The sequence below is a fragment of the Neltuma alba genome, unplaced genomic scaffold, assembly GCF_004799145.2.
Source record: "Neltuma alba isolate B1F8T4 unplaced genomic scaffold, ASM479914v2 tig00011409_pilon, whole genome shotgun sequence".
NCBI classification, from domain to species: domain Eukaryota; kingdom Viridiplantae; phylum Streptophyta; class Magnoliopsida; order Fabales; family Fabaceae; genus Neltuma; species Neltuma alba.
Window position 1 is genome coordinate 356,731 of NW_021636095.1, and position 27,856 is coordinate 384,586.

The 27,856-nt window shown below is 34.1% G+C and overlaps 4 protein-coding genes and 1 pseudogene across 4 annotated transcripts; 1 reads left to right on the forward strand and 4 right to left on the reverse strand.

Annotated features, from left to right (window-relative positions):
* Nucleotides 1-891: 891 nt before the first annotated feature.
* LOC114713034 (hydroquinone glucosyltransferase) lies at nt 892-2,498 on the reverse strand. Its single transcript, XM_028897616.1, has one exon. The coding sequence runs from the start codon at nt 2,456-2,458 to the stop codon at nt 1,061-1,063; it is 1,398 nt and encodes a 465-aa protein (XP_028753449.1). The 5' UTR covers nt 2,459-2,498; the 3' UTR covers nt 892-1,060.
* A 1,821-nt stretch (nt 2,499-4,319) lies between these two features.
* LOC114713010 (hydroquinone glucosyltransferase-like) lies at nt 4,320-5,742 on the reverse strand (annotated as a pseudogene).
* Nucleotides 5,743-12,299: 6,557 nt separating this feature from the next.
* On the forward strand, nt 12,300-16,722 carry LOC114713035 (putative receptor-like protein kinase At4g00960). The gene is made up of 7 exons (XM_028897617.1): nt 12,300-13,159; nt 14,591-14,713; nt 14,830-14,969; nt 15,122-15,332; nt 15,478-15,715; nt 15,807-15,957; nt 16,277-16,722. The coding sequence occupies exons 1-7, from the start codon at nt 12,367-12,369 to the stop codon at nt 16,619-16,621; spliced, it is 2,001 nt and encodes a 666-aa protein (XP_028753450.1). The 5' UTR covers nt 12,300-12,366; the 3' UTR covers nt 16,622-16,722.
* A 5,518-nt stretch (nt 16,723-22,240) lies between these two features.
* On the reverse strand, nt 22,241-22,883 carry LOC114713011 (uncharacterized mitochondrial protein AtMg00860-like). Its single transcript, XM_028897587.1, has 2 exons — nt 22,871-22,883; nt 22,241-22,596 (listed from the first exon to the last, which is right to left on the reverse strand). Exons 1-2 carry the CDS (start codon nt 22,881-22,883, stop codon nt 22,241-22,243), a joined length of 369 nt encoding a protein of 122 aa, XP_028753420.1.
* A 922-nt stretch (nt 22,884-23,805) lies between these two features.
* Nucleotides 23,806-25,292, reverse strand: LOC114713024 (hydroquinone glucosyltransferase-like). The gene has a single exon (XM_028897609.1). It carries the CDS (start codon nt 25,290-25,292, stop codon nt 23,862-23,864), a length of 1,431 nt encoding a protein of 476 aa, XP_028753442.1. The 3' UTR covers nt 23,806-23,861.
* Nucleotides 25,293-27,856: the final 2,564 nt, after the last annotated feature.

The window sequence follows — 27,856 nt, forward strand, 5'->3', positions numbered from 1 at the left end:
TTCCAATAGCATATACATACACACTCAAGTAATTGAGACTTGGAATGAGACAAAAAATTTGAAATGATGGATGCAACAGAGTGAAATGATTGAGAGCCTGCGATGCCTATAATGGGTGGAAGCTTAAAAAATGAGTTAAATAGTGAGAGCAAGCAAAGGAAAATTGAAATACAAAGGTCTTGGTACCTTTTTTCCCCTAACATATAGTACTTTTGAATCAAAGCAACAATCCAGAAAGCAAGGGTGAATTTACAGTAAGATCAGCTTATAAGCTGATCATGGAACCCAACTGGGAGGATGAACGGACCTACTGGAACTTAGCGTGGAAATATAAGCAAGACTTCACAGAAACAACCGCTGCTAGGTTTTGATGTTTCTCTCTGGCTTTGCTTTTTTCTTTTACTCATTGTAATCCCCTGTAAATATCTTTATCTTTTAATACCATTCCACATTCAAAAAGAAAAAAAAGCAGCTCTTCATTCAAGACAGGATGAAGGAGTGTGATTTTTCAGTAGGTTTCATGTGAAAAAGAAAAACTTCCGAGTAAGAAAAATGGATTTGAATTTCCTCCTATTCCTCTCAAAACCACATCTCTGTCATTGGGTTAAAAAAAATGAGTGATTCAGATTTAATATTTTATAAAATTATTATTATATAGTATTACGTAGAAAGGAGGGGGCAGGCATCCATTTTTCAAAATATTGGGTTTGAACCATTTATTTTTTATTCAATAATAGATATGAGATTCTGAAACGAGAGAGAGGAATTCTAACTTTTGAAAGGATCCACATCCGGGAAAAATGAGGCTAAAGGAATATGCTATTATTATCCTCCATAGTTCTCTTATCTTCATCTCTTTAGTTGCATGTCACAATCTCAACTTTTGCTTCATAAAAAATGAACTCATCCTCTGTTTTCCTCTGTTCATCTCTTTTGCAAACCAGCAAATATTACACATATATGAAATCTTCAACACTTATAAAATAACTAATAAAACCTGAAATATTCATCTTAATATTGAAATTACATATAATATAATATTCAAACATCACTAATTCCCTCATGTTCTATCTCTCAAATCCATCGCAAACTGAGACAGAGTCTGTGTAGAGGACCCATCTTCGTTCAGTGCATTAGCAGCAGAATCCTTCAAGTCTTCCATTCTTTTACGAACCTGTCTTCCTTCTTCATCTTCCATGAATCTTATTATGACCTTAGCTATCTCATCTCTTTCCACCATCCCTCTCTGGTTAGGCTCAGGCCATAAAGCCACTTTCAAGCAATCTGTTAAAAAGGCTGCGTTCATCTTCTGTTCTGCAAACAGAGGCCAAGCTATTATTGGAACGCCATGAACGATACTCTCCATTGTGGAGTTCCAACCACAGTGACTTAAGAATCCACCAACAGAATTGTGACTAAGGATTGGAATTTGAGGTGCCCATGAAGGAACAACAAGACCTTGATCTTTGGTTCTCTCTAAGAACCCATTTGGTACGAAATCTAAAGGGTTCTCACTTGAAGCAGAAAGATAAGCTGCACTAACATCATTACTTGGAGGTCTCACAACCCACAAGAATTTCTTACCACTTAGTTCTAACCCAAAGGTTAGTTCATTGAGTTGATCTTGGGATAATGTTCCTCCACTCCCAAATGAAACATAAAGAACAGATTTTGGTGGTTGATTGTTCAACCAGGTTAAGCAATCCAAGTTCGACCCATTTGTCTCATTATTGGATCGACTTTGTATAATGGGTCCAACCGGATAAATCTGAGGCTTCTTTCCTTTGGTTTCTTCTTGCAAGTTTCCAATTGTCGCAGTTTCTAACTCTAAGAAACTGTTGAACAGAACACCGTCGATTAATCTTAGCTTCTTGGCACGTTCAAAGAATTGCTTACGAACAAGCCCATCATAAAGTGAATCTACGATCTCTCGGCCGCGAACTGGTATACAAGGTGGAATTTCTACGGATTCTGGTACGTCTCTGAATTCTGAATCTTCAAGCTTCATGGAGTTACAGAAGTAGACAGAGAACATCATTGCAGCATAAGGAAGATACATGTAAGATAAAAGGTTGAACTCTGCAGCAAAATCTAGAGCTTCATGTGCGAAACAATCAGTAACCAAAGCAACAAGGGAAGATCTGGAGATTAAGGACTTCAATTCTTGACGAATATATGGTAAAGAGAGAGTGACTGTGAGCTGAACTTGAGCTCCAGGATGAACATTTTCTGGCATGTCGTGCTTGTGAACTGTAGGAAGAAGGATCGAATGAATGTTTGGAGGAAGGGTTTGAAGGTAAGATTCAGAGGAAGAAGGAAGAGTTTCGAGAATTGGAATGATGCAAGTGATGTGAAGATCTGGGTGAAGTTGAAGGAGACGCTTTGAGAATTCGATTACTGGGAAAAGATGGGTGAACCCTGCACTGGAAATGAAGGCGATGTGAGGTGATTTCGCCATGGAAACTGCAATCAATAAGGTTGTGATATTTGGATTTTGGCTCGTATGGTAAGTTATGGTTGCTTTGTTGTTCGTTTGGATGTGGGTGGATTAATTTATAGGGTAATTTATAAATGAGTGATTGAGATTTAATATTTTATAAAACTATTATTATATAGTATTACGTAGAAAGGAGGGGATAGACATCTATTTTTCAAAATAGATTGGAATAAAAAAATAAATGGTTCAAATCCAATATTTTGAAAAATAGATGTCTATCCCCTCCTTTCCACGTAATACTATATAATAGTTTTATAAAATATTAAATCTCAATCACTTATTTTTTTAATCCATATAAGTTTCAAATAATTAATTTGTAAATAACAAACAATTAATTAAAATTAGTTAAGATTTAAACCTATACTTTTATTTTTAAATATGTCCTTATAATAAATAAGAAAAATGGTAGACGAGAATGTGTAGGAAAATGTGATAAGAGATATTATGACAGGAAGAGAGATTAAATAATTTTAAAAAATTAGAAAAATGAATTAAATGTTAATATAAATAACAAATTGAAGCTTATAAACTGAAACATATTCTTTCTCGAAACTTATAAATAGTACTAGAGGGAGTATTAATTTTTCCTTCTGAATTACACAATCCACAAATACCTTTTCTTTGTGCAATGACTCCTGAACATCTTAAAAAACTAGAATATCCTCCTTGTTATCTAGTAGCATTGATATTTCTTTATAAGTAGGAGGTTGTAGGTTCGATCTCGCTTGTAGTCTTGGTTTGTTAGTGTCTACTCCATTAATTTAAAAAAAGAAAAAGAAAAACTAGAATATCGTTCTAATATATTCATCACTTAATTGAAAGGCATTTTAAATTTGCCTAAATACTTCTTCGTTATATTAAAAATAAATAAATATTAAGAAATTAGTTGACGATTATAATTAAAATAATGAAATAACTATATTTAAAATTGGACATTTCTATTAAACTGTCAAATATATACATTTTCTTTTATCTTTTTTCATATTTATTATAAATACATATTTGAAAATAAAAATACATTTCTAACGTATTCTTTTAGTTTTCTGATAAAAAAAATTTATTTATTACTTTTAACTAATTTTAATTTTTTTTTAATTCAAGTCTAGTTATTTGAAACTTATAGTAAAGTATTACATTATTGCACCAACCATTAAATGCAACCAAGTAATATTTTCTTTTTAGACAGAGCAACCAAGTAATATTAAATATTAAACATCAAATTTAAAAGGAGAACGAAAAAAGCAATATAAGCAATAAAAATCTCTCTCCATTATTTATTCTTCACAACATTTTCTTCGGTTTGGAATCGGCCTAAAAGCACATCTAACGGTATTGTAATAAGAAATGCTAGGACGTAGTAAACAATAAGCAAACTAATAAAACCCAACAAATCGGGAGAGGGGTGTCCGCTTGCTGCTCAATTCCTACTGTCCTCCCTGCTTCCGCCTCGTTTTTCTTCCCTTTCAAAATGTTTTTTTTCCCTTGTTTCTTTTGATTACTAGATTCTAAATTCAATGAGTAACATTTTGATATCTTATGGGCAAAAAAATGGAGCTGTCTTCAATTTTTATAATTTTTCAAGAAATTTTCAAAAAACAAATGTAAACAGCATAGATTTTTATGTAAATTTTTGAAAACTCATAAAAAATTGAAAACAGCTCCATTTTTTGCCCATAGGATATCAAAATGTTACTGATTGAATATAGAATATAGTAATGAAAAGAAACAAGAAAAAAGCATTGGGAAAGGAAATTAAAATGAGGAGGAAGCAGGGAGGGCAGTAAGGAGGAGGAGCAGGGACCATCCTCCCCAACAAATCTTATCATTTCTGATTCCCATCCAAATTTTTCCATATCAAAGCTACCTGACGTAGTGCTTTTGCAGAAGAGCCATCTTCTTTTAGCGCATTAGCAACAATATCTTTTAAATCCCTTAATCTTTTATAAATCTCCTTACCTTCTTCGCCTGCCATCAAATTCTTTATTGATTCTCCAATTTCTTCCCATTTCACTATGCCATCTTCATTAACCTTTGGCCTCAGTACCGCCTTCAGATCAGTTAACAAACAAGCATTCATTCTTTGCTCTGCAAACAATGGAAATGCTATTAATGGCACCCCTTTCTGCAAACTCTCAAGGACGGAATTCCAACCACAGTGACTCAAGAATCCACCGATGGAATTGTGACTAAGGATTTGAATCTGAGGTGCCCATGAAGGAATAACCAAACCTTGGTCTCTGGTTCTCTGCAAGAACCCTTCTGGTAAATAATCTAAAGGATTACTGCTATTTTTGGAACCAAAGTAAGCAGCACTACCAAATTTATTTGGGGACCCATAAGAACTTTTCAGCACTTAGTTCCAACCCTAAAGCCAGTTCATTGAGCTGCTCTTGAGACACTGTCCCTCCACTCCCAAATGAAACATAGAGAACTGATCTGGGTTGTTGATTGTTCAACCAGTTTAAACAATCTGATCCATTTTGCTCACCCCTTGAAGCGTGATTTTGTAAAATGGGACCAACCGGATAAATCCGGGGCTTGTCTTTGAACTCTTCATGTAAGGCTTTTATTGTATCAGTTTCCAGTTCTGGGAAACTATTAACAAGAACTCCCTCAGCACGACTGATTCTTCTGCAACGCTCAAGAAATTTCCTGTAGACAAAGCTGCTTCTATCTCCAAGAGACTCTGGGAGATCTCTACTTTGTATTGGCACACAACCTGGCATCTTCACGGGATCTTGTAGGTCTCTGAACTCCGAAGAGACTGCCTTATCAAGCTTTAGTCCATAAAAGTAAAGAGATGAAGCCATGGCAGAGAGGGGGACGTATACGTAAGATAACATAATGAGTTCCGAAGGAATATCTAATGCTTCCATGGCAAATATATCAGCAACCAAAGCTGCAAGGCCATTTCTTGAACACAAGGATTCCAATTCCTGACGAATATGTGGCAGTGAGAGAGTCACTGCGCCTTGAATTTGGACTGCAATGTCAGCTGCTTGATCCCTCTGATGAGCAGTAATGTCTTTTTCATGAACTGGTGGGAGAAAAATGGAGTGTATATTTGAAGGAAGAGTTTGAAGGTAGGATTTGGTGGAAGAAGAAGGAGGACCAAGTGAGGGAATTATGCAGGTAACTTGAAAGTCCGGATGAAGATGAACCAGTCGCTTGGAGAACTCAATAATGGGGACAAGATGGGTGAGCCCTCCACTGGGAATTACTGCTATGTGAATTGTTTTCTCCATGGAAGCTTAGCTCTGAGAAATTGCTTTCTTCTTGTTAACCAAGGAATGAGTTTAGATGCCCATTTTCTAACCGGGCGACCGATAGCTTTATTTGCGAAAACTATGCACAACATAAATGAATGGAAAGTTATTGACGTTACTCAAGCTTTTTCCGAAATCTTTACAATCTATCCTTCATTCACAGTACAGCCCCTCCACTTGAACTCACCCAAAGCCATGTATAGGGTGTGTGGTTAAACAAAAAAAAAAACTTTTAAAAAGTGATTTCATGCAAATCGAAACAAAACTCATTTCACAGATTTACTTTGTATACTGTAAAATTATTTTTAAAATCACGATTTAGTTTGTATCCAAATACTCACGTAGTTACACTTTTCTGTCCCTGCTTTCAGAGAGACTGACAATAAATAAATGGAGAATTACAATGACTACCCAAAGAAAAAAATAACTATCAAAAAGTTCTAATGACAAGTTAGAAGTTGTTACTCTCTACCATAAAACCTATCATTACAAGTTACTCAGTTATCATTAAGACTTTTTAGTAATTATACTTAATTTTTAGGACTTTATTGCAATTCTCCCATAAATAAATACTCTATGTTACTATTTATGAGTTATTTATAGAGGAAAAAAAGTTTATTTCTAAATATGAATCATGATTAATTAGATTTTTTTCAATTTTACTCATGTTAACCTAATAAATGCACAAAGAGATAAAACAAATATGTGAGAGAAATTAAATATTTTTAATATTCTTTCTTTAATAAGAGCAAATGTGAAAATAATTATCAATTAAATACATTGTTTATTTGAGGGTTGGGACACAAGTTACTTATAAATAGGATGACATTGTTATAATGTTACAGAAATATGACAGTATAAAAAATAACAAATATAATATTTTTGTGTTTATATAATAAAATAACATCATAATAAATATTTATTGAACAATAAATTATAAAGAAATGACTTTTAGCGTTTTGGTTGCGGCGATTTACTTCTAGCTAACAAAAACGTTCAAGGATCGCATCGGCAGATAAAGCATTACTTTTATATTTTACTTTCATATAATCATCTTTTAATTTTTTTTTTCAAAATTTTATGCATTTGAGATTTGGATGGTTATGGTTGTTGTATTTTTCCTTAGAGAAGGATGGATTTTTTTTCCCTTATATAATTATCTGATAATTAGTATTTTCGTGTCAAATTTAAACATTGTCGAATCTTATTGTAAGTAATAGACTTTTCAACATGATTTTTTTTAATCACCTACCAATCAAAATCTGAATTCTTTGTTTAAGAGGAATTAAGAGGGTGTTTGGGTAGAAATAAAACCATAGTTTTAAAAGTACTTTTACTGTATGCAAAGAAAGTGTTTGGCAACCTCCAAAGCATGGTTTCAGAAGTACTTTTCCGTAAAAGGAGACAAATTCCTCCACATATTTACTTCGTAAACCGTAAAAACACTTCTGAAATCTTGGTTTGATTTCCATCCAAACACCTCTAAAATAAATATATAGAAGAGTTTGTTTTGATTTGAGGAAAAGTACAAAAAAAAAATACTTTTCAGGTTTAACAAACACCCCGGTAAATCTCACCTAACTCACCTACCACTGGTCAACGCTGGTATTTTAAAAAAAAAAATACTACTACCTGTCAACTTTCAATGTGAATGGTTTTGCTCATGGAAATTAAATTAGCTATGAGTAATAAGCCTTCTTCTTGCTTTAGACATATAATTCATTTTAACTAATTTATTCAGATAAAAAATGATAATTAATTTATTAAATTTGTTTCAAATTGAACTTTTTTTTCAACTTTACTCATATTGAATGAGATTGTGAAGGGAAGAGGAAAACAAAAAGAGTTGCATTTAAACATTAATTATAGAGACAAAATTGATAAATAAACGTTAATTACTCTTCTAATGACGATTTATATTTTGAATAAAGTCATCCTTCTAGAACTAAATTATATTGTGAATGGGACGAAATATCATTAATTAAATGATACTGATTGAACGATGGTTGGTACTCCAAGATAGGAACTTGATGGGACTCAAGTTTTGTCTGGAATAGAAAGATTTATTCCTTCCAGTTTAAAATATAAGCTAAATTTTATTTATTATGTTTATCAAGAAACTAATTAAAATCAATTTAAAACAATAAATATGTAAGACATATATTTGTTTTTTCTAATATACATTTATCAATGAAGAGAATAAGTAAAAAAATGTAATAAATGAAATAAAAAGGAAAGAGAATATATGGGGATAAAATTTAAAAAAAAACTCATTAAATGTTGAGATAAAAATGAATATTATCTTATAAAAAAAACTAACCTTTCTAAGAAAATTTAGATCATATTTTGAACCAAAGGGAGTATCTACCATTCAAAATTCCCTCCACACTGATCAAGACATCTCTCCTTACACACACACACACAGACACATACTCGAAATAAATATTTGTAAGTTATCTTAAATTTTTGTAATAAATTTTTTATTTTGTCCCTGTTAAAGACTTATTTTAATAGTTAAATATTTATATTTTGTTTCCCAATTCTGAATATTATATTTTAAGATAATAACTATAATTTTATATAAATTTAATACAAAATTAATGAAACCGGGTCCCACCACACGGTGCGTAATATTCAGCATGGCATATGGAAGTGTGGTCCCCTTCGGAGGAATCCGGTTTTTTCACTCCTACGCTTTGTTATTTTATATATTGACAATTTTGTCCTTCTCATTTTTAATTGTGAACCACAGGGCTGAGCAATGGGTAGGGTGGGTTAACCTTCCTGTCCATTTATGAATAAATGGGTATGGGCTAACCCATAACCCGGTGTAGCCTACTTAGCTCGTATTAAATGGATTATGGGACAGCCTGTTTGGGCTGACCGGGTTATAGGATAACCCATTTATTTTTTTAATTTTTTTTTCAGTATAACTATTTTGTATATGTAACCTTATGAAGTTGTTAATAAATTTTGCATGCTAAATAGCAAATCAAATATGAAATAACATCAATTATATTCAATCACACAACCTCGTTTAGATTCGCAAACCATCAAAGTTTGATAAAATCATAAAAGTAGTCACCAATCATAAAGTATCATAAACTTTGAAAGTTCTAACTTTCACCTAAAGAATAAAATAAAAGTTTAGACAAACATGAAGGTTTGATAAAAGATGAATGAGAAACAATATCATCAATTAAATGAAGAATAAAAATATTTTTAAAAAATTAAAACTTAAACGGGCGGGTATGGGCAGCTCAATACCTTACCCATAGCCCAACCCATTTAATGGGTTATCCCGCCCATTTAAGCCTGTCCGTTTATAATATCTTATTTGGACTAACTGGGCGGGCTTAAATGGGTAAAAATTTCATGGGTCATGAGTGGGCTAGCAGATAATAGGTTTGTTGCTCACTCCTAGTGAACCATCACTTGGTTTTCTTCTTCTTCTCCAGCGACCCACCGACCTCACCTCCACTTTCACTTTCATAAAAGCTCTTCTATCAACAGGACGTTATTTTTTATGAACTATACAACGGATCATACACAACAACGAGCTACACATGAATTATAAAAAACAAAGTGTAAGAATACTTGTTAATTTTGATCTTTTTGTGCTCCTCCGGTCCTAATATAAGACCCTTATACTAGTGTGTATTAGTATAATGATCTTATAAGGGTATTATATTTAGGACCGGAGGTATAGTATAATTATAGTTATATACTTATATAATTGAGATATCCTTAAAATCACTAGATAACCCGGCATGACGTGAGGTTGGTTGGTATTTATTTATTTGATTATTATTTGAGGATGAGGTAAAGAGAAGATTTAAATATAGAAAAAAATGTTAGTATACATCAAAGTTATTTGAATGCGTAAACAATAATATAAATGTTTTAAACAGCTAGCTGGCTTCTCTCCTTGTGAGTCTATATCTGAGATTTTAATATTTCCAATGTCTACTTTTTTTTTAATATAAATGACAAATTATGTTTATCACACAACACATTGATGTTGGAGATTTGTCCAAGTCAATACAATAATACCGACAACTTGCGTGGGACTATTTAGGCGTCATAGAAACGCTGGCTTGTCTTCAACCCGACCACATGGGACTTTTTTCTTCTTGTCCAATAAATTAGACTTTAGAGAAGATAGGGGGAAAGGACCTAGTAGGCTAATTAATTGGAAAAACTGACTTAGATTTCAAGACATGGAAGAAGTGCAAAATCATGGAAGATAAATGTAGATTATAGATGATAAATTGCAGATTCTGAATTATTAGGTCATTTTTTCTAAATTAATTAACTGATTAATTAATTATTCAAAAAGCATGTTCAATTTTTTCATGATTAATAAAATCATAATTTTTTGGTATAAAAAACATGTCAAGTGCTTTTTTTTTTCATGACTCAAACACACATCACAACTTTCATCAAAAATTTAAACTCACATTTTTACCCGTAAAAAACTCTGGAGAGAAGTGTTTGGTGTCAGTTTGGCTGCAAAGTCGTAACACGTCAAGAGTTCTCAATGCATGGCCTTCGAAGGTCATGTATATAATTATGTATAATCTGTTAGTAATTATATATTTTTCAGTCTTAATCTATAAAATAATTGTTTAATTAAATCTTCGTAACAGTATATAAAATAATATGAAAGACTGTCTAAAATTATTAAATATAATATACTAGAAATTTCGGTGAACTTCCCCTCAATAGGCTTGTCGGGCACGCAACTCATTTCACGGACGTCGTTTTCTCTTTCTCAAATCAATGTGGATATCAACTACTACCTTTAATCCTAATTATAAGACCTTATTTATAATCTATAAACGAGATCTTATAATTAGAACTGGAGGTAGTATATCATAGTTTTCCAAGACGCATTTGACGTCCACATCCCGTGCTCATCAGGCATGCTTAGCACTCATCACAAAAAAAGATATATTACCTTTAGTGCTTAATATGAGAGCTCATTTGACTTTTATTTTAGTCTTAAATATAAAATTATAATTCACTTTGTCTTTCATATTTCTCTATAATAATTATAATAATAGTAGTTTTAACTAATATACTTGATTACCAAGTACTTTTAAAAAAGATGACATGTATTTAGAAACTAGGTGCACTACAAAAAAATTGACTTTTAGCGCCGCTAAAAAGTCATTGCCGTAGCAGCCGTGGCTGAAAACTTTCAGTGGCGACTAAAAAGGTTGCTGCTAAAAGATGCTTTCAGCGGCGACTTTTAAAGGTTTCTGTGGCGACATTTGTCGCTGCTGAAAAGTCTTTTAGCGGCAACATTCTTGTCACTGCTGAAAGATACTTTTGGCGATGACATTCTTGTCGCCGCTGAAAAGTCTTTCGGCGGCGACATTTAATACCTAAGAAGAATTGGCTTTACCAACGCCACGTCATCACCGCCAACTGCCACGTCATCGTCATTGGCGGCCACATCATCACCGCTGACCGCCACATCATCACTAGCCACCTCCATGTTATTGCCACATCACTCCTTCTCACCATATCATCGTCCAAATATTTTCACCTTAAATGTGTCTTCTTCAAGGTTCGAACTCGTGACCACTTCCTTTCGTCTCCAATCTTCTTGCCGCTGAGTTAGATTGAATTTGTTTATTAATATTGTAAAATAAAATATATATTATTATATCACACTTTCAGCGGCGACAAAAAAAGTTGCCGCTAAGAGTCCTCTTTCAGCGGCAACAAAAAAAGTCGCCGCCGAAGGTCCACTTTCAGTGGCGACACTTTTGTCACCGCTGAAAGTCTTGGTTTCAGCAGGACTTTTAGCGGTGACTCTTTTTGTCGCCGCTGAAAGTCTTAGTTTCAGCGGTGACTTTTTGGTGTCGCCGCTGAAAGTGGACTTTCAACGGCGACTTTTTTCATCGCCGCCGAAAGTCGTCGTTGAAAGTCTATTTTTTTGTAGTAGTGAAAGTTGAATCAAAAATAATTTTAATGCATATATTTTTTTAATAAAGAAGGTAAAAAGGGGGAAAAAACTAAAGTCCCACACTACTCAGCACTCAAAGCACCAGTTTTTTGAGTGCTGAGTACGCCTGCTCATCAGAATGGTGAGCACGAAACGGCGTTTTGAGTGCTGAGTACGCCTTGCTCATCAGAGTAGTGAGCACGAAACGGCGTTTTGAGTGCTGACTACGCCTTGGTCATCGGTGTGATGAGCACGAAATGTAGACGCGACCTGTTTGTTCTTTTGATTGACTTTTTTGACTTGAGTAATATAATGAGCAAGCCGAAGATGCCTCTGTATCAACAACTGGGAGCCAAAAATAGCATCCTAAAGCTTCTTCTTCTCCCACCTATTAACCTTTTTTTTTTTGGGTTTTGAAAAGTTTAGATAAGTTAAGTCTTGAGGAATTCGTCAAGATGATGACATGTTTCTGAGTTCAAAAAGCATTTAGAGAGGTACTTATAAATAGCTGGCTAACAAGATTCTTATCATATTAATGGTAAGATTTGAACTTACAGCCTTATGAGTTAAGAGCTAAATTCTTGCCAATTCGACCTATACATCTTTGTTGTGACACTCATCAATTTGTCACAACTATTCATTCCTTGATGACAACCATCATTTCGATCGCTTTGCTTTCTTTCTTTTCTCATTTCATCATTCTCACTACTGCACAGCAAAACTTTCTACGTCATTTGTGTTTCAGTAATGCTGGTAACTACACAAGCAGAAGTTCCTACGACGCAAACCTTAAAACCCTTCTTTCTAATCTCACTTCCGACCCAAAAGTTGATCATGGCTATTACGCTTCCTCTGAAGGCCAAAATCCTAACAGGGTCAACGCTCTTGGGCTGTGCAGAGCAGATGTTAAGCCAGATTCTTGTCTTAGTTGCCTCCACAATGCCACAATCCTTCTACGAAAGCTATGTCCAAATCAAAAGGAAGCATATGGATACAACGATGGGTGCATTTCACGATACGCTAATCGCTCCATGTTTGGGGTAAACCAAGACTCAAATTTTTCATTTGATATGTGTAACCCTAGTAATGCAACAGACAGCTACAATGAAGTGCTTGATGGTCTGATGCGAAGGCTGAGAGGCAAAGCCGCCGCTGGCGACAGCCGCAGGAAGTTTGCTGCCGGTACGGCGGCGGTGGCGGCTTCTTTCTTTCAAACTGTATATGGTTTTGCTCAGTGCATGCCTGATTTGCCTAAGCAAGATTGTGATGACTGCTTGGAGAAGGCAATCTCGAGCATTCCCATTTTTTGTAACAACAGGATCGGTGGACGGATTATCAAACCGAGTTGCAACGTTAGATATGAGAATTATCCCTTCTATGATGTTGCGGTACCTTCACCTCCTTCCGCTGCTTCACCATCCAACACATCTTCCCCCCAAGGTACTGTTGATCCTAATCTTACGTGGCAAATACTTTTATTTGCATTCTAACAATATCCTATGCACGCACGCGCCATGCCAATCTATGTTCATTTATTAATGCTAATATGTATATATAAAGACATATATATATGTATATATAAAGACACACACACACATACACATAATGACCACTCATATAGATATGAGAAATCCAAAATGATTATAACTACTCAAAATAACTTAATTTCTATGGAGCTCTTATGGACTATTTTGGAACTAATTTTTTTCATGAGATGACTTAATTGCCCTCTATGAAATTTGTGTGAAATTAGTATCTTAGTTGTAGTTGTTATTTGATCAATTAAAATTTTTACTAACTGAACTTCTTGTCATTTTAATTTTTTTTTTAAATTTAAAATATGGATATTTAAGTTTACTACAAAATTTAATCCAAGACAACTCCCTAGGGACTTTAAAGTAAGTAATTAGGCACGCATTTTAAAGTCCTGAATTGGCGTTTGTAGATCTGCGAGTATTTTTGTGTCTTTTTCTCAATAAAGAAGACTCGTAATCGATGCATCAGTTTGCATACCTTATAAATAATAAACTGATCATTTTATAAGTTATAAATAGTGTAGCTAATTTTCCTATTAGTTGTGTGCGCGCGCGCGTGTATATGTGCAGCCTCAACTTAATCTAGAGCGAAAGGACAATTATTTATATAAGTTTTCACCTAAGTATCACATGCTAAATAGCACCCATGTATATCTCACGTCTAAACTCTTGCCATCAAGCAATTATTATTTATACTTCATCCCATATTGATTAATGTAAACACTGTATAATTGAATACTATACTTAATCAAGAATCAATTGTTCGTAAATTAACATGAATAATCAATAAATGTGATTTATTTCTCAAATTCACACCAGTTATGAGTAAATTGTTAAGCGGCAAATAATTTCTATTTTTTTTTTCTTTTTATGTCATGGCAGGAACAGCTGATTCACCAAAAGCTGTGTCTTCCCCAAAAGGTACTAACTCATCTTTCTAGCTTAATAAAGCAATGTCTTTTGTTTTTTTAGGCAAAGAAGCAATCAAAGCAATTACTCTCCGATCCTCTCTCCCTCTCATCCTCTCTCTCTCTATATATGTAAAAGGAATTTATTTGGAAATGACATATTTATAAGAGTGAATAATATCCTGTTTAAAATTTCTAGTATTATTTTTTAATTTTTCCGCATTAATTATTAGTTACTCTCACTTTATTAATTATACACATATTACTTTTAATTAATATTAATCAACTGTTTTTATCTACATAATTAAGTTATTTATATCTTATAAAAAGAACAAGAAGGAGTATTAAATATAAATTTTATTTTTGTAATTTTCTCCTCGTATCTTGTCAATAAATATGTTAGTCGGTTTCCGATCTTTAATTTGTAGGGAGTGGCAACAGTACATCAAGAACAGTCATAATCGTGGCTATGTCTATTGGAGCTTTTGTCGCAATTCTTATTTTGATTTGCATCTATTTTCTGGTTCGGAGATCGAAGAAACCAATTGAAAGTAAGTCAAAATAATGTTTTCAGCCTAAACCATGTTCTCTGAACATTGTTAATTTTAATAACGTCATAATGGATTAAAAAAAGCTCAGGTACATCTTTTGTTTGACTTTTTCTCAGCCATTCAACCTGAGGTAGAGCATGATGAAATTGAACCAACCGAGTCACTGCAATTCAATTTCAACACCATAAAACTCGCCACAGGTGACTTCTCTAATGCAAATAAGCTTGGACAAGGAGGGTTTGGATCAGTATATAAGGTAAACAACATTACATTATTGTTATGTTGAGATAAAATATCAGATAACACTGTCATTTGTGTGTGTGTGTGTGTGTGTGAATATATGTTTGAGTGTGTGTAGTCTGGTATTGATTAAATAATTGCATGCCTTAGCTCTAATAAATAATGTAGGGCAAGCTTCCAAATGGGCAAGACATTGCTGTTAAAAGGTTGTCCATGGATTCTGGCCAAGGAGACTCAGAATTTAAAAATGAAGTGCTTTTGGTGGCTAAACTCCAACATCGCAATTTAGTGAGATTATTGGGCTTCTCCTTAGAAAAGAAAGAAAGGCTATTGGTATATGAGTTTCTTCCCAATAAAAGTCTTGATTGCTTGTTGTTTGGTAAGTCGTTGGATGGGATGTTTTTGTCTTAATTCGGATGGATGGTCTTTCTCTTCTTTCATTTATATTGGAGGAAAATCAAAATCCAAATTGTAGACATAGTTTCAGTGGATTATAGCCTTAAATAGGTATGAAAATATTGCAGATTCGAATCAACGTGTTCATTTGAATTGGATAATGCGTCACAGAATCATAGGAGGCATTGCTCGTGGCCTTCTTTATCTTCATGAAGATTCAAGATTACGTATTATTCATAGAGATATCAAAGCAAGTAATATTCTTTTAGATAAGGAATTAAATCCTAAAATATCAGATTTCGGCATGGCAAAACTATTTGTTGTCGACCAAACTCAAAGCAATACTAGTAGGATTGTTGGAACTTAGTAAGTATATTGCTCCTTCTTATCTATTGATAATCACAATACTTAGTCATGACTAGCACATCTAACTAAGCTTATTCATCTTGATGTTTAGTGGATATATGGCACCAGAATATGCAATACATGGACTATTTTCCATCAAATCAGATGTTTTTAGTTTTGGCATATTAGTTCTAGAGATTTTAAGTGGCAAAAAGAAGAACAGTGTCTTTGATGAAGAGAACGCCCATGATCTATTAAGCTATGTAAGTCCCTTGCCTCTTTTCACTCATGCATACATGTATTTGTCATCTTTCAATACACACACATAATTAAGATTGTGGGTCGAGGAAAGTTAAAAAGAATACTCAATGAAGCTATTAAGCAAGATCTTTTAATTAACAACCTAATCAAATATTTGATTGTTAATAGAACTCAATAGCATTGTATAATCAATATAGCCGACTCCGTCTAGTGGGATAAAACTTTATTATTATGGTTGTTGTGCGTATCATGACTAGCTCACATGTAGTTGTAAAAGTAGCTTGGGATTAATGTTTATCATTGATGATGAACTGCTTGTAGGCATGGAAAAATTGGAGGGAAGGGACGACTTTCAATTTAGTAGATCCTCTATTAAATAATGTTTCAAGGAATGAAATAATGAGATGCATCCATATTGGGTTATTATGTGTTCAAGAAACTATAGCTGACAGGCCAACCATGGCTTCGGTTGTAGTTATGCTGAATAGCTACTCTTCCTCTCTCCCTTTTCCTTCAAAGCCTCCACTTTTAGTGAGTACCAGTGGCTCATCAGAGACACATTTGAGGGAGTATAACTCAGAGGCAACAAGATCAAGTGAAGGGGAAAGTAACTCTATCCAACAATCAATAAATGAAGCATCAATTACTGAACTATATCCCCGTTAGAATTTTGTCTTGCAATTGAAATTCATAAGCACTAAAAATGGGGACCTAATATATGGATATGTCTTGGGCATTATGTGGATATTTGGCCAGTTTTGGATCAATGTGTAACTTTACAAAACTATTGGGCACAAAAGTGAAATTATTGACAATTCCCTTGGTTTTCTTTTTTTTAAATAGCCGTGGTTTACTTTTAAGTAGATGACATAATTTCTTAATTAGCCATTGATCCATTTTGTGAATAGATATATTTCTTTTTGTTTTTTTGTATTAAAGAGTTTTGATGATTTGGGTCAAGATAGTTTATAAATGTCAAGGCGACGCACGTTCAAATTTAAAATAGAGACAGCTGCAAATTGCCCACTTAATTAATCAAGTTATGGATTAGAGCTTTTGGACTAATTTTTGTTTTTTTTTTTCATCTTGAATTAATCTTTGTTCACCTAATAAATATATTTTATCATGCAAAGAAATTAATCAAGTTATTTGGTGATCTAATTCTTAATGTATTTGTCTAGAGGGAAATGTTAGAATGATATGATTATACAACTTTTGCAAATGACTACTACTCAACAAAGTAAGAAAAATGATATAAAAATTTATAAATTGTTATGAATATTATCAAGTGTGAATGTCCATCTCCACTTCCTCTTTAACTTCATCAACTTCCCCTACTTTCACTATACATTACTCATCCACTACTCTATTACTCCTCCACTATACCTTTAATCTTGTAACTCACCTCCCACTCATATTCATATGATTTATTATCCACTATGACATTTAAGTACAAGTGTAATTTATGTGTAAGACTCTGCCTATAAATAGGACATGTCATTGTGTAACAGCCTCCGTAATTAATGGTAAATAATCATTTTCAAAATGATAATTAATTCTTTAAAGATTAATAATTAGAAAAGAATTAGCCAAGAAAAAATTTAGGTAGTAGCTATGGTAGGAAGAATAAAACCAATCAAATAGAAATCTACCATAGTCATTAACAATTTACATCCATAATAGTGCAGTAGCCACTATTCCAAAGTAGTAGAGATAATTAATGTAACAAGAAGTAATCAGTACTTGATTTTTCAAGTGTATAATAACTCCATCATGAATATCTATAATCCCAAAAATATAACTAAAACCAATCATGAATGGGTTATAGCATTTGAAGTCCACCAAAATAATTACCACCACTACCCATATCAATCGCAATCAAAATAATAGTCCCCTATACCCAAAAAGGGCTCTGCCCAATAGCTCAAGTCTAGAATGCAGCAGAAAAATTAAACATATGTTAAGTTTAACAAAAAAGCCCTAAAGTTTTGGCAATATATATCAAACAAATCATGTATACCAACATAGAGGCTACACAAAGTTGGAAGAGCAACTCAAGCCTTGGACAACTTTCTCTTGAGACTAACACCTGAACCCTCGCCTGAAAAATATTAAATAACTACGGGGTGAGTCAAATTGACCCAATAACCACAATTCCAATTTAACAAGTATACAGGGAGTGATTACAAGATAGTTAAGCAGGCAAAGTACAATTTTAAATAACATATAAGGTAAACATCTTTACAGAAAACAATATATAATAATTTCAAAAGATAACTTGCATGCATAGAACTTCATCAACCATCCTTATAACTTCATTGTAACCTCTAACAGAACCTATGGACTAATAATGCATAATAGGATTAGTCTCTTTAACAAGACTGCACCAAGCTCTCCAATAATGACATATAACTTGGCCAAAAGTTATAGAGCTCATATCAGACCATGGGTTTCCTTTCCTTAGAATACTAAAAGGTATCATGTCCCTTGGGCTGACCCTTGACCCGGCCAAAGGAAGGATGATATCGAGGGCCCTAAGAATGTTAAAGCTAGCCACTGGATGCCAAGTGGTGGTTATACCATGTGGTATAAATAATCAAATCTCCCACCATTACATTTCAGCACAACACAATACAGCTCCATAAACATTCCAACCATCTAATTCCTCAAAATCCAATATTCATAAAGTATCCTCAGATTCAATAATCAAATTTTTGTTCAACATCAACAAGATATTCACAAGATAAAATAATCCATGCCCACTTAACTAATAAATTTTCATATATATATATATGTATATTTCGCTTTTCATACGTAAATCACCATAACATATAATGATAATATCTATAATATTAACACATGCTTATAATCACATCAACAAGCATACAAGGTAAATTAGAAAGTGGCTACTTCAAGTTCTTGACACAAGAACTAAAATGGGAGGATTCAAGACCCAAGAGCCCAAGCCAAGCTCACTCTACAATAATAAATTTATAGACAAGTATTAAAAACTAATTAATATACATTAAAATAGTTTATTAACTAAATCCCCATAATTGGCTTGCTTTAAGAATTTATCTTTAGGAAAAATAATAATTCATCTATTCCTCCAAGTAACAATTTCTAGTACTTCCCAACTCTATTTCTCTTATTCCCATTATTAATAAGAATAATTCCTTCAAATCATCCTAAAATCTCCAAAAAGTGCTTACTTTAACTCTTAGAAAAATAACCATATATCAACTATGCCTCAAATCATTATTACAATCCTATTCCCTTCTTCTATTAATCATTCCCCATTCATTAGAATCAATAACTTTTATTATTTTTCCCAATTTATTCAAAACACCTAACTTCTACTAGTTAAAGTCTCTCCAAAAGTCATCAACAATCCTATTTTAACAAAAATCCTCAAAGTTCAAGCATTGAATCCTTAATATAACTTCCAATGAACCCAAGTAAGAGATAAATTTTGAAATTAATATCATTATTAACACAAATCACAATTTCCTAACCAAACCCTAACTTATATTGCCTCAAATCAACCATCCAACCAAAACTCTAAGTCATAAGGCTCTTATTCTAATCCCATAAGCTCCATTAATATCATCAAAATAAGTTAGAAGCCTCAAATCATTAAAAATCTATCAAGCCCTAACACATCTTATTTTCTGCCATAAACTTAAAAATAAATAGAAAAAGTAGAAAGAAAATAGTTTACCTAAATAATTTAGAGGAGACCAAAGAATCTCTTCTTGCTCACACCCTCAACCTCTCACTCTCAGTCTCTCATGCGGCAGGGCAGTGGACCAGAGGAACACGAAGGTGAAGTAGTGAGGAGGGGCTACGAGGCGGGAGGTGGAAGAAGGGAAAAATGATTCAATTGTAGTGGGTCACGTGACCTCTTATTCATTCCCTTAGTTCTATTTTTTTAAGGTGGGTCACGGCCCACCGGGGATTTAACTCCCCCCCAAAACAAACAGTGGGTGGCCACGTGCCACCCACTATTAAAATATATATATTTTTATATATTATATTTATCTATATATATTTTAAATATATATTAATTATTATTTAACTATTATTTATTAATTAGTAGTCTCACTCGTAATTAAGATTAACTTCAATGATAATTAATCAATCTCATTTTAATAAACTAAAATCTAAATATATATATTTTTTGGATGTTACAACTCTCCTCTCCTAAATAGGAATTTTGCCCCCAAAATTCAATTGATGTAAGAGTTCTACGTACCTAATTAAAAAAATGAGGATAAGATTGTTGCATCTTCTCTTTCGTTTCCCAAGTAGCATCATTGGGAGCCATACCCTTCCATATGACTTTCACAAGTCGAATTGTCTTATTTCTTAGTTGTTTCTCTTTCACATCGGCAATTCGCTTTGGTTCTGTCCTGTAAGTCAAATTCTCATGAAGTTCAACCTCTTCAGGCTCAATGATGTGTGAGGGATCGGGTTGGTACTTCTTCAATTGCGACACATGAAACACATTATGAACCTTGTCTAGCTATGGTGGCAATGCGATATGGTATGCTACTTCACCAATTCTAGCAAGAATCTCATACGGACCCATGAATCTTGGACTCAATTTCTTGGCTTTGATAGACCTTCCAATGCCTGTCATTGGGGTGACACGTAGAAATACATGATCACCAACACAAAATTCCAAGGGTCTTTGTCGTTTATCCACATAGCTCTTCTGTCTACTTTGAGTTGCCAACAACTTCTTTTTAATCATTTCAATCTTTTCTGTAGTGCAGTCAACTTAATCAGGGCTGATGATAGTTCTTTCACTCAATTCTATCCAACACAACAGTGATCTGCACTTTCTGCCATATAATGCCTCGTAAGGCGTCATCTGTATGCTCGAGTGATAGCTGTTATTATAGGCAAACTCAGCCAGCGGCAAGTGATTGTCCCAGCTACCCTTCAATTCAATGGCACAAGCCCTCAACATATCTTCTAAGGTTTAGATTGTTCTCTCTATTTGTCTCTTGGTTTGTGGATGATAAGCTGTACTATATTTCAATCTAGAACCCATAGCTTGGTACAAAGCTGTCCAGAAACCTGACGTGAACCTTGGATTCCTATCAGAGATAATACTCTCTGGCACACCATACAATCTGACAATCTCCTTCACATATAATTGAGCATATTGCTCCATTGTATAAGTAGCTCGTATAGGCAGGAAATAGGCAGACTTGGTCAAATGATGAAAAATAACCAAAATTTCATCATGATTACTAGGTGTCCTCGGTAGCCCCATAACAAAATCCATAGATATACTATCCCATTTCCATTTTGGTATCTCTAGATTTTGAATTAACCCTGGTGGCTTCTGATGCTCAATTTTGACCTTTTGACAAGTCAAATAATGGGAGACAAATTCTATCACATCTTTTTTCATTCCAGGCCACCAATAGTTCTGCTTTAGATCGTTGTACATCTTAGTGATTCCTGGATGTATGGTGTATCTGCTTCGATGAGCTTCCTCTAAGATGTATTGCTTAGATTTCCATCATTAGGGATACAAACTCTCTCTTTAAATCTCAAAATTCCATCTTTGCCAGCTTCAAAATCACTAACTTCTCCCTCTTCTAGTTCTTCTCTAATCTTCAATAAATAGTCATCCTCTAACTGAGCTATCTTGAGCTCCTTCCAGAATTCATTTTTAATCTGCATGGCTTGGAAGGTTGTATCCATATCAGCTAGCACATCAGTGTCCTTCACCCTTTCTAATAAATGGTTCTCATAGAGACTTAGTTGAAATACATGAATAGCTTTTCTACTCAAAGCTTCAGCGACAACATTCGCTTTGCTGGGATGATATTTCAATTGGAAGTCATTGTCGTTAAGAAAATTCATCCACCTTCTCTGTCAATTATTAAGCTCCTTTTGATCCACCAGATACTTCAAACTCTTATGGCCATTAAAAACATCAAATTGTGAACCATATAAGTAGTGTCTCCATATCTTCAATGTAAATACCACTGCTGCTAACTCTAAATCATGAGTTAGGTAATTTTCCTCGTGTGGTCTCAAATGTCTAGAAGCATAAGCAACAACCTTCCCTTCTTGCATTAATACACACCCTAAATCTTTCAAAGAAGCATTGGTGTATAAGGTGTATGCCAAAGCAGGATCAGGAATAACCAATATTGGTGCAGAAGTCAACTTCTTTTTCAACTCTTGAAAGGTAGCTTTACACTTCTCTGTCGAGATGAACGGTTGGTCTTTCTTAGTCAACTTAGTAAGTGGCATAGCCAACTAAGAGAATCCTTGTACGAACCTCCTATAGTATCTAGCCAAACCTAGGAAACTTCTCACTTCAGTCACTGACTTCAGTTGTTTCCACTTAAGAACTGCATCAACTTTTGTAGGGTCCACTGCAACCCTTTCAGCTGAAACAACATACCCCAAAAACTTCACTTCCTTGAGCCAAAACTCGCACTTGCTCAATTTAGCATAAAGCTTGTGCTTTCTCAATGCTTGCAACACTATTTTAAGGTGCTCATGGCGTTCCTCTTCGTTTTGTGAGTATATGAGAATGTCATCTATAAACACCACTACGAACTTATCCAAATAGGGTCTGAAGATCCTATTCATATAATTCATGAATGCACCTGGAGCATTAGTTAAACCAAATGACATCACAAGAAACTCATAGTGACCGTACCGGGAACAAAAAGCAGTCTTAGAAACATCTTCTGCTGTAACTCTTAATTGATAGTATCTTGATCTCAAGTCAATCTTAGAGAATACTACTGACCCAACCAACTAATCTAACAGATCATCAATTCTTGGTAATGGGTATTTGTTCTTGATGGTGACTTTGTTTAATTGTCAGTAATCGATACATAATTGCAAGGTTCCATCCTTTTTTTTCACAAATAGTACCGGTGATCCCCATGGCTATACACTTGGTCTAATGAATCCTTTCTCAAGTAATTCTTCAAGATGCTTCTTTAGTTCTGCCAATTTAGCAAGAGCCATTTGATAGGGAGCCTTAGAGACAAGCTCTGTCCCAAGAGGCAAATCAATAGAAAACTCTACTTCCCATTCAGGGGATAATCTTGACACTTCCTTGGGAAATACCTAAGGAAACTTATTCACAATCTCAATTTCATCAATCCCTTCTTCTATCTCAGCTTGCACAGGTGATTACACGCGTTAAAGTTTCCATTAAGAGGTAGTTTTAATTCAAATGATTAATAATGGTATTTTATTGTATTTTAGCACTTTGAACACATGATGGTATGTTATAATTTAAAATTCCAGAGGATAGTATTCACTTGAATATATGAGCTGAACTTCTATGCTTTCTTGTTATTGGAGATGAATGATGATGATTAATTAGAGAAACCACTTCAACAATGAAGTAATCTGTTTGTCGTCTCGTTCACCATCGTCTTCTTCTTCCTCCTTTTCTCACTTGGATATTTCTTTGTCTTAACTTTTCTTTCATTAAATTCTTTTCATTACACATTTATATTTCGAAGCCTAATTATAGTATAGAAAAATAACAAGAAAATAAAAGATACTCCTCCCATCCTAAATATAAGACCTCTCTATATATGAGTATAAGGGTCTTATATTTAGAATCGAAAGAATATATAAAATTAAAAAAGAAAGAATAAATGAAATGTTCATTGGCGTAAAATATTACATTTGATTGCTGTTAAAAATAGCTTTTCCCTGCTGTGCAGCATTGTCGGAATATATAAATATAGCATCAGAACAAATCAATCATTACAAACATGCACCCATAGAAGTGAAGCACAAGCGCAGGAAATATCTATTCATTTTGAACAGAGGAAGCCAATTTACTTTGACAAATCAAAATAGATGAACGTACAAGTACAAGAACTACTAATAGAAAAAAGAGAATTCACAAATTCAAAACCTTTTTATGTATCTCATCTAAATTATTTCTCCATTTGAGTGCAACTTCAGATAGCGTATTTGCAGAAGAACCATCTTCTTTGTGTGCATTAGAAGAAGCACCTCTTAAATCCTTCATTCTCTTGCGAATCTCCTTACCTTCTTCGCCTTCCATCAAACTCTCCGCCAATTTAGCAATCTCTTCCCTTTCCACTATGCCATTTTCATTCACTTTAGGCCTCAATGCCACATTAAGACCATCAGTTAACAAAGCAGCATTCATTTTCTGCTCTACAAATAGTGGCCACGCCATTAATGGCACTCCCTTCTGGACACTCTCAAGTGTGGAGTTCCAACCACAATGACTCAAGAAGCCACCAACTGAACCATGACTAAGGATAGAAACTTGAGGTACCCAAGAAGGAATGACAAAACCTTGCTCTCTGGTTCTCTTCAAGAAACCTTCTGGTAAGAAATCAAGAGGATTCTCATTCGTAGAACCAAGGTAAGCAGCATTCACCAAGTTACTTGGTACTCTAAGAACCCACAAGAATTTCTTCCCACTATGTTCTAGGCCAAAAGCTAGCTCATTGATTTGGTCTTGAGATAGGGTCCCACCACTTCCAAAAGAAACATATAAAACAGAGCTAGGTGGTTGATTCTCCAACCACTTCAAGCACTCTGACCCTTTTTCTTCACAATTAGACCCAGTTTGAGTGATGGGTCCGATCGGATACACAGGTGGATAACCATTTCCTTTCTGTGTCAAGGCTCTTGCCGCCCTTTCTTCCATCTCGGTGAAGCTGTTAACCAATATCCCATCAACAGACAACAATGTCTTGCTTTGTTGGAGAAACATTGTGTAAGCTTCACTGGACCGATTTTGAACCGGGTCAGGGAAATCTCCACCATAGAGTGGGACACAACCTGGAATCTGGATAGGATCTGGTACGTCTCCGAACTCCCCAGATATCTCATCATGGAGAGTTGGGAGACAGAGGCAGAAGGAAAGCGTTGAAGCAGCTGAATATGAGTAAATGAAAAACAAAGTGTTCAGTTCCTTTGCGAAACTTAGCACCTCAATTGCAAAAGGGTCTGCAACTATAGCAGCCAAATGAAATTTCGAATTCAACGACTTCAATTCGTGTTGTAAGGATGGCAAAGATTTGGCCACTGTGAGTTGAATTTGGAATGCTATATTGGCATCTTTGGGTACGTCTTGTTTGGAGATAGGAGGAAGAAAAATGGATTGGATGTTTGAAGGAAGATTTTGAAGGTAGACTATGGAGGCAGAAGGAGGAGATTCCAGTGAGGGGATGATGAATGTGACATGAAAATCTGGGTGAAGATGAACAAGTCGCTTGGAGAACTCAAGAAGAGGAATCAGATGGCTAAATCCAGGGCTGGGAACAACGGCTATGGGTGTTGTTTTCTCCATGAAAATTTGGAAACAAAGCCTTGAGATCGTTGAAGACTTGGATTGACGTTTGTAAATTTGTTGATTTCTGGGTTTGAAGCCTTTCTTGATTTGATGGGCTTATATAGAATACTTGCTATGCTATCGTTACATGTCAGAAAGTGTGTCTTTTAGCTTCAGAAGCTTCTTCACCTGCCCAGGATGTGGTGGGACCCATTGGGCAGCTGTTTTTCTCTTTGCCTTTGATTCTAAAGGTCCAAATTTCAGTCAAATTAGTGGAACTGGTGATGTAAGTGATCACGCAGGTAGGTCTGCTATCATATATAGCTCTTCGAGATTTCTTTTCTTGGGTTGCAAGGGCGTTAAATTTAAAAAAAGAAAAGGTCCATCGAATGTAATGAAATAAGAATAAAGTTGAATCCCATGTAATCACCAGTTTTAATATGATCAAAGTTTAAATATTTTAAAGCTAGTCACCAAACATGTTAGGGAGTTGGTACGTTAACATGTTATTAAGGATTTTCAGAGGGGAAAACAAAAATTCAGGCCATAAAATTTGAAGATGAGAGTATTAAGTAGAAAGGTTAGCATGCTATGTACACCTCATCTACTTATTAATTGTAAGAGCTCTATAATTAATTTAAAATATTAAGAAATTTAGTTGAATTAATTATTTGTAATACTTGAATATTATTCTTTAAAGTCATATACTAAAAAAAAAGGGTGAAGTAGCAACGGTACATTTCTAGAGGTTAAATAAAATCGCCACAAATTTAGAAATTTCTAACGGTATTCACACAAACCGCAAGAAATTCCTAACGCTTTGACCAGAAAGCGAGTGGGCCCCACAAGTTTCTAGCAGTTAGGAGCAAACCGCTAGAAAGTGACCACCACAGTTGTTCGCGCGTTTTGGCAAGAAGTTGGCGCCATACTTCTAGCATTTAATTTCTAGCGGATTTGGTGCTAGAACCGTCATTTCATTCTCTAGCGGTTACTGAACCGCTACTAATGCAACCAACTTTCTAGCGGTTTCTCTTAAAACCGCTGGAAAGTTTTTATGTCTTTGGAGAAGTTGTGACACGTGACTAAATACAGGCAGTGGCAGAGTGGAAAAGCTAGAAATTTCTAGTGGTTTTATTTAAACAGCTAGAAAATTCTAGTGGTTACACGAAAACAGCTAGAAAATCACGGCCTATATATACCCTCCACCACGTCATTTTCACTGTTTTGGCAAATTTTGAAGTGAAGCTTTGCCGAATTCTCTCCACGAAGTATATCCAGATCCATATCCATATCCATATTTTCAGATAAGAATAGTAATTTATTTATAAATAATTTTTTATTTTTTATTTTATTTATTTTATTACATTTTTTATATTAAGTTTGATAGACTAGCTTAATTTAGTTAGAGTTAATAGAAATTTTTTTATAGTAGGCTAGTTTTTATAGAGTTAATAGAAGTAGTTATATTTTTTTTAATGAGTTAACGGCAAATTTAAATATAGGAATATCTGTTTTTCAATTAATATTATTTGATATTATTATTTAGAGTTAATAGAAATAATTATTATTTGATATAATTATTTATTTTTAATAATTGTTAGTTGTAAAATATACTTTTCATTACGATTGCTATTTTTTATTATTAGGATGAGTCGTCGAGTAGGGAAGGAGCCGATTGATCCTAAGAGAGCAAGACCTAGTGAGAATCGTGGTGGTGGGGGTCGTGATGCTGGTGAGCTATTCCCGAGCATTCATGACTATGATCTAAACGAGGAGGATATCTTGAGCTTCATAGAACATGATGATATCTAGCGGACTGAGGAGGCTCATTTCTCTGGGGATAAACAACCCCATGGTGATGCTGGCGAGGAGGAGGAGTAGGTTCAGGGGAATGAGAATCCCCATACTAAGCAGTGTCCTGCTCTTAGACGCCAGACCGGTTTTGAAATAGAATTTGAGGGTAAGTATTTATTTAACTTTTTTAAATTTAACAACTATTTAATTTATATAGAAATTTTTTTAATTAATTAATATATAATTAATTTCTTAATTAAATTTTGTAGACTCTGACAATAGGTCCTATAGGAGGCTGACAACCAGAGAGCTGTCTATGATGACGAGTAGACAGGTGGTTATGCTACTGAATAAATTAGGCTAGCCAGCCAACCAAGAAAGGTGGCCAGCTGTATAATAAATATATACGCCTTCTTGGTCAGCAATGGATTCTGTTCTCCATTTATGTGAAGGATTGGAAGAAAATCACTCTGGAGAAGAAGCAACAAGATTTGGAAATGATGAAGGTAATATAAAATTATTATTTACAATTTTTTAATTTAAGTAAATGAATATATAATTTGTTTTTAAATTATTTAATTGTTTGATTGTAATTTTTTATTTATTTACTTAATTTGTTATTTATAATATTTTTAAATTAGTTAAATGAATATATATTTTTTATTTAAATTACCTAATTGTTTGATTATAATTTGTTATTGATGTAATTTATTTTTATTCATAATATTTTGAAATTAGTTAAATGAGTATAAATTTTTTATTTAAAATACTTAATTTTTGGTATTTAA

Bases quoted from the DNA above. Each gene is read 5' to 3' on its own strand.
- LOC114713034 (XM_028897616.1), bottom strand. From the start codon at position 2,458: ATGGCGAAATCACCTCACATCGCCTTCATTTCCAGTGCAGGGTTCACC.
- LOC114713035 (XM_028897617.1), top strand. From the start codon at position 12,367: ATGACAACCATCATTTCGATCGCTTTGCTTTCTTTCTTTTCTCATTTC. The intron at 14,714-14,829 runs GTAAGTCAAAAT...ACTTTTTCTCAG, and splicing joins ATCGAAGAAACCAATTGAAA to CCATTCAACCTGAGGTAGAG. The intron at 15,333-15,477 runs GTAAGTCGTTGG...AAAATATTGCAG, and splicing joins TCTTGATTGCTTGTTGTTTG to ATTCGAATCAACGTGTTCAT.
- LOC114713024 (XM_028897609.1), bottom strand. From the start codon at position 25,292: ATGGAGAAAACAACACCCATAGCCGTTGTTCCCAGCCCTGGATTTAGC.